Source organism: Camelus bactrianus, chromosome 22, assembly GCF_048773025.1.
Source record: "Camelus bactrianus isolate YW-2024 breed Bactrian camel chromosome 22, ASM4877302v1, whole genome shotgun sequence".
Classification (NCBI taxonomy): Eukaryota; Metazoa; Chordata; class Mammalia; order Artiodactyla; family Camelidae; genus Camelus; species Camelus bactrianus.
In genome coordinates this window covers 28,018,131-28,024,810 of record NC_133560.1, presented here as the reverse complement: position 1 = coordinate 28,024,810, position 6,680 = coordinate 28,018,131, and the positions used below count along the sequence as shown (strand labels likewise).

The 6,680-nt window shown below is 62.1% G+C and overlaps 1 protein-coding gene across 1 annotated transcript; it reads right to left on the bottom strand.

Moving 5' to 3' along the window:
- Positions 1–563: 563 nt before the first annotated feature.
- Positions 564–6,663, bottom strand: NDUFA11 (NADH:ubiquinone oxidoreductase subunit A11). Its single transcript, XM_010966758.3, has 4 exons — positions 6,451–6,663; positions 2,225–2,317; positions 1,998–2,120; positions 564–742 (listed from the first exon to the last, which is right to left on the bottom strand). Exons 1-4 carry the CDS (start codon positions 6,545–6,547, stop codon positions 630–632), a joined length of 426 nt encoding a protein of 141 aa, XP_010965060.1. The 5' UTR covers positions 6,548–6,663; the 3' UTR covers positions 564–629.
- Between the last annotated feature and the right edge of the window lie 17 nt (positions 6,664–6,680).

Sequence of the window (6,680 nt, the reverse complement as noted above, 5' to 3'; positions counted from 1 at the left end):
CAGCATTCCGGGGTGGCCTAAATCACTGCGCCTGACAGGCGGGAGCGGGTGCGGACCTTGATGCCCTCCTTTCAATGCCACTGTGGGCCCCTGCCCAGCAGGCTCCTGGTGGCCTGTCACCCACCTGTCATATGGGGATGTGGCTCTGGGGCCAGGCCATCCGTGCCTCTCCGCTCCAACGCCCAGGAATTTGGAAGTGAGCCGTGTGTGGGGCCTGGGCATGTTTCCCACATGCTGTTGGCTTTGGGGGGAGGCCCAGAGAGGGGCCGGCCTGTGACCTGCACGGGGGCTGCAGGAAGGGCTGCGGGTCATGGGGCCCAGCTTCCCGGACAACCGGCCGGCCACCTGCAGGCTCCTGCCCGCCAAGGGAAGTGGCTGCCGCCCGGCGACCCCTGCCTGATGCCCGGCTGGCGCCACCGGCCCTGTAGGGCACAGACCCAGATGCCTTATCTCCCTCTCCCGTCGTCGTCTGCCCGAGCCTTCCTGGTGCCGGCCTGAACCCCAGCCCTCTCTGGCAGGGCTTCGCCCTGGAGAAGGAGGGGAAGGGGAGGAAGACTCACACAGACAGACACAGAATTTATTTTCAGACGAACTTCAACCTGCCCAATGTCCTGGGGAGGCAGCGGGGCTCACACCTTGGGCTCTGCGAACACCTTCCAGCCCTCCAGCTGGCCCATCTTGACCAGGGCAGCCATGATGCCCATGTACGCGCAGCTGGCGGCTCCAATCCCGAAGCTGTGGGCTGCGAGAGCGGGAGAGGTGGCATCAGGTACGTGGTGGGGCTTGCCCATGCCCGTCCCGGGAGCCGGGCTGTGACCCTCAGAGGACGGCCCTCCCTCAAAGAGTGGGCGGCTGGCACGACGGACTCCCCGGGGACTGAGTCCCTGGACCCTCCAACTGAAGATGTGTGTGGAGACGGAGGCAGGCTGTTGGGTCCAGGAGCAGGGGTCACGGGTGACATGTGGTGGGTCCCAGCCCGGGTCTGCCCTGTGGGCCATGAAGCAAAGCAAAGAGCACAGGATGCCCGCTGAGGAGAGCAGGGGGTGTGGGGGTGCTGCCTCCTGGGTGCGGGGCTCACACCCCACCGCAGACGCAGAGGCATGCGCCAAACCCAGACCTCAGCCCAGGTCTCGGAGCAAAGGCCAGGACAGCGCGAGCCTTCTTCCTCGGGGCCCTCCCAGGGGCCGCAGTGGTTTATCTGCATGGCCTCCTTTCCTCCCGCCGCGGCCCGAGGCTGTGGGAGGCGGCAAGAGCGGTGTCTGCTTCCTATTCCCTGTGGCTCCGTTGTGCCAGGCTGGCCTGGGGGCCCCGCCCTGCCTCCCGTCAGGGTGGCATCCTTCCGCTGGTTCCTGGGTGACCCGGGACCACCTGATCCCCGCTGAGCCTCAGTCCCTGCACTTGTAAAGTGGGGGTGGTGGGAGTAGCTCCCCAACAGGCTGCGCAGTCAGTCAACTAGCACCGCCATCCCTGTGCTCAGGGGCTGGTGGCGGAGACAGGCAGTGACCTCGTGTTCTCTGACAAGGCGCAGCAGACAGAGAGATCAGAAGTGAGGGCAGACTGCACATCGGAGGGTCAGGAGGGGGAGAGGGAGCTGTGCTGACGTCGCGGGGAGGGCGTTCAGGCAGGGACACAGCTCGTGCAAAGGCCCTGGCATGTTGGAGGAACAGCGAGGAGGCCGTGTGGCTGGAATGGAGTGAGCGAGGAGGACAGAGGGAGGAAGCGAAGGCAAGGAGAGGACGGGGCAGGTCGTGCACAACCCTGGGGGCCACGCTGAGTGTCATGGAGCCACGGGTGCGCAGGAGGTGCTTAGATGGCGGCTGTTATTACTGTCAAACCTGCTGGGGGCCGAGGTTCAAAAGCACTGGGAGCTTTCAGGACGACTGTCCTCCCCTCTGCTGGGGTGAGCATTCTGCACACCTGGCCCCTCCTGGTCCCCAGTCTGGGAGAGAATGGAGAGGGAGGAGGGTCAGCAGAGTCAGGGGTGGGGGTTCACTCACTGCGCGCTCCCAGGGTCAAGCCTCCGGCGCAGCCTCCAATGAAGTAGTTCAGAGGGTCATCGGGCTTCTCTCGGACCTGGGCGCTGATGCAGGAGGTGAGGCCGAATATGGCACCGATGGCGGCTGCAGGGGCAGAAGAGTCCGAGTCAGGGGCCCAGAGGGGCGTGACGACCAGATTGGTGCCAGGAGGACCCCCAAGAAGCCAAGAGGCCCGCAGGCCCGCTCACCTGCGGTGAATGTGTGCTGTCCTGTCCTCGCCACTCCCTCCAGGAAGGAGCCCGGGGGCCAGAGTGCGATGCTGTAGGCAGAGACCATCAGGCCTACAGGACAAGAGGGGTCAAGGGGGTCAGACCTGGGCCTCCAGCAGCAGCCCAGCAGCGGGAGGCTCCTCTGCCATCCTACATGCCAGCTCCCTTCGTCCCCACGGCACCCACCATGGCAGCTCCCAGCACCACCCCTTGGCCAGGGAGGGGCTGTTACAGGGCTCACCCAGGGTCCCACAGCTGCTGAGCTGGGACTCGAACCTGGCTCTTCTGCTCCAAGGCCTGAGCCCTCACCCTCACCCCAAGCCACCAGGCCTGACCGATGCTAGCTCCTGCAGAACACTGCCTGCGTCACCATCGCCGGCCCTCCGCCGGGCAGCAGCCCAGCACATGGCAGACACAAGGATGAGCCTGGGGCCTTGGCGGCTGGGCTGGCAATCTGGTCCCCCTCCCATCAAAGGCTCCATTCTCCCGTGGGGCCCAGGGCTCCTTGGCAAAGGCTGGCTCCCGGGGCTGCCAATGCCTCCCCCTCATGGCGGCTGGGCCCTCTCTGGGTGGGCAGCTCAGCCTGGGCTCGTCCCTCACACCTGGCTGGCTTGGCTGGCCACCCTGGTCAGCTTTTCTGACTCTGCTGTCGCCCTGGCTGCCCTGCCCCTGATGTTGGCTTTTATGCGTGAGGGGCTCTGGTCGAGGAGGCGGTACCTGGAGCCAAGTGCCGGGCGGGTGGCAAGGACCAATGTTCTGCCCAGGGGCATCCTGAGTGAACGCTGACCTGGGCCAGTGTGTGGGTTTGGGGAGAGGCTGGGGCACCCTCGGGCGGCTTCCCCAACGAGACCCTCCTTGGTGGACAGGTAGACCAAACCCACTTGGCTGGTTCTTTGCCACCAGGACAGTCCAACACAGGGCTCTCCATCCGCCAGCTGACTCTGCTCAGGGCAGACAACCACTCCCCTCCTTACAGACCCCCAGTGTGGCCCAGTTGCCAGCAGAGACCCTGGGACTAGCCCATCCCAGACAAAACAGAACTGCCATCTGCCAGGCGGCTAGGGCTCCCACCACCCCATCCACCCCCTCAGGGCCCAGGGGGCTCAGTCTCCTCTTATCTATCACTTGGCGGGAGGGGAGGGGCCCTCAGACATGCAGAGCGACTTGCCCAACGTCACCGGCAGAGCAGCCTGGAAGCCAGGTGGGTCTGATCCAAAGGCCAAGTGCTACCCTTCAGTGGTGCCCAGGGACGCAGGGCCCACCCAGTCCCCAAGACTCTATCTTCTATTGCCTGCAGGCCCCCAGATGACCTTCCCAGCTGAGCAGTGTCCCCCCAGCCTTGGCTGGGGTTCATCTTCAGAGCAACCCTGAGGACGGCCAAGATAGCCCTCACCACTTCACAGATGGGGAAACTGAGGCCCAGGGATGAGGGGGAAGGAGCCACATACACGGACGGCTCCCATGGGCAAGGTGCCCATCTGGGAACCCCGCAGACCTCATTTCTCCCAATCCCACGATGAGCCCTAGGGTCCCTGCTCACCCTCAGAGGGGCTGAAGGCTGGGAAGAGCGTAGTGGGCTGGAGTCTGCTCTGGGGCTCCCTGCCTCCCGCGCCCAGCAAGCTCCCATCCTCAATCTCTCACACGTGCCCCCACCCAGCTTGTAAAGAGACTTAAGTAGAAGGGGCTTCCTGTCCCGCCTGGACCTGGTGAGGCGTGATCTCCAGAGCTGGGCCAGGAACGAGGGAGCCACTGACAAGACTCAGCAGTGGTCCCTGAGCCCAGTCACGCAGCAAGCCCTGGGGGAACCTCATCCACCTTGCCCACACACGCCTGCTGTCCTGGCCAAGGGACGCTCGGTTCGCAGGCCACGCTGGACAGAGAGAGGGCCGCCACCATCCCACATCCCCTCACAAGTCCTCTAACTGGGAGTGGATGACCTGGAAGCCCCGGATTATCTCTGGGTCCAGGACTGTCCCCCCCAACCCCCAGCTCTCCTCCAGCAACCATTCAGTAAGTGATGCCCACCTCTGCTCCAGGAGCCCACCTGACACCTCTGACGCCACAGCCTCCCTCAAATGAGGGTCTCAAACAGGCCCCCATCACCCCCTGAGAAGAATCCCCCCAGCCTCTCCACTTGCTCCTGGCTCCCCATTGGCTTCCTGAAGTGACCTGCAGACACAGTGTGCGTTCATTCATTCACAAACAGTAACTGTGTGCCCACATTCACTGATTCATTTATTCAAAGGCACTCATTCATTCTAGTTACTATGTGCTGGGCTCATCATCTCAGGGGAGTTCTCTGGGGTGAGGACCAGGGGAGGCAGGGGAGGGAGGAGGGGCAGGGAGGGGAGGATCCAGGAGTACGTTTAAACCAGGTCTGGTAAGTTGAGTAGAGCTGGCTGGTGAGAAAATGCTGGTGGGGAAAGTGAGCAACACACTTAAAGACCCCTGGGGCACAGCCGGGCTCACGGAAGCCAGTGACCACCCCCAAATTTGAGTCTCTCCACGACTGCCCGACACAGCACCTCTGTCCAAGGTTCCCACCCACATCTGCTCAAACACCCTCCAATGAGCCCCCACCTAGAGACTCCTCCTTCACTCGGCAGTACGCCACTCCTGGGACGCGCTGTCTTCCTTAGTGGCCCCTCAACGGGGTGTGCATCTGTGAGTGTGCACGTGTACTCCCTCTCACAAATGCCAGCCTTATGTCCTTCTCAGTTTCGACATCCCCTAAACCCTTCACTACTCCAAATCTCCCTGCAGGCCCCAAACGCCTCTCAGGTGATGTCCTCCTGCTTTAATCTCCCCTGAGATGCCACCAGGACCCCCCATCAAGTCCTGTGGGGCGCTCCCCAATGTCAGCGTCCCACAGTACGAATCCACCAGAATGACATACTCCGACAGTGACCTCTCCACACACGCTGCCCAGCCCTCCAGGGCTCTTGAAGTGCCCCCAGAGAAGTGCCCCTGACCATCCTAACAAAATGTTATTCCAGCAGATTGCACATAACCCATCCCCTGGGACTCCCCCTTCAGCTTGCCCCTTAAGACCCTTCATATGGACCCAGGAGGCACATTTCTTGCCCCAGTAACCCCCAGGAGCAGATTAGCAGGCCTGGATTTGCAGCCCTGGCTCCAAAAGGCCCCGGGGGAGTGAATACACCTCCCTAATTTTGTTTCTGCCTCTGAGAAATAGAGATGGTAATCCTGGATCTCACTAAAGATGCAGAAAATGACAGGGATGATTAGGTCTACCTGAATGCAAATGCTGCCCAGTGTAGACTCAACTTCTGCCAGGCCCTGCTTCAGGAGCTGGAGACACAGAGATGGCTGAAACCATCATATCTACGCCTCAGGCTGAGACTGGAAAGGAGCCTGGAAGAGGCGAGACCTTGGGGTCTCCCCTGCAGGAGAATGCCAGGGCTGTGGGTCCCCACACACCCTTCAAGGCTACCCTTATAGTAGCTACTGACCCACTTCACCTATCGTTTCCTCAGCACTCCTACCACCCCTCTGGTGGCCCCAGTAAAAGCTTCAGATGTCTCTGACCACCCAGCTCTCCTGGACCCTAAGAAGACTTCACCCTACTCCAACACCTTCTCAAATGTCTCCCCTCAGACACCTCAAAAATAACCCATAATCCTTCCAAATAATCTCAAGTCACCCAGTTGGGAAATCTCAGAATCTTCCAGCTCCTGTGACCTCAATAATGGCCTTGTCCTACTCAACCACTTCCCCAGAGCCTGGTGAGTGCTTCAATGATAAGCTCCACATCCCAGCACCCAGAGATTTTGATGACCTCATTGACCACCTTGTCACATGGACGACGACCTCCCAGTGCCCATCCCCCAACCAGCCAGACCCCCCCCCCCACGTCTATCTCTCACAAGAGTTCCCCGTGGTCTCCCCAGACACCCCGACGACGACCACGTATCACTCCACGAGATTCTCAGCCCCATGGGACCCCCTCGGACAGCTCCCAGGGACCCCATGATCTCTCTGCGCCTTCTGAGTTAGTCCGTCATCCCTACAAAGCTTATCTTGCACAAGAGCCCCCCAGCATCCCAAGGCCGCCCCAGACACTCCGACGACAACCATATGCCACCCTGCAAGATCCGCAGCCCCTCCGGGACGTCCCCGTGCAGCCCCCAGTGACCCGGCGACCTCCTGGCGCCCTCAGCCCTCTGAACCCGGCCGGCGCTCACCAGCGGCACCACCGATACTGGTGCTGGCGTAGGCCTTGCGGTGGCACTCGGTGCCTTCGGGGATGTCCAAGTACTGGTGAAGAATCGTCTTACGCATGACCGCGCACCCCAAGTCCCGCACAGCAAGACCCGCCGGCTCCCAAAGCCCAAGGGCAGATGCCGCTCGCTCTCGCGAGACTTCCTGGGCGGCGCGCGCAGCCTCCCGAGCGGGCGGGCCGGCAACAAGCGAG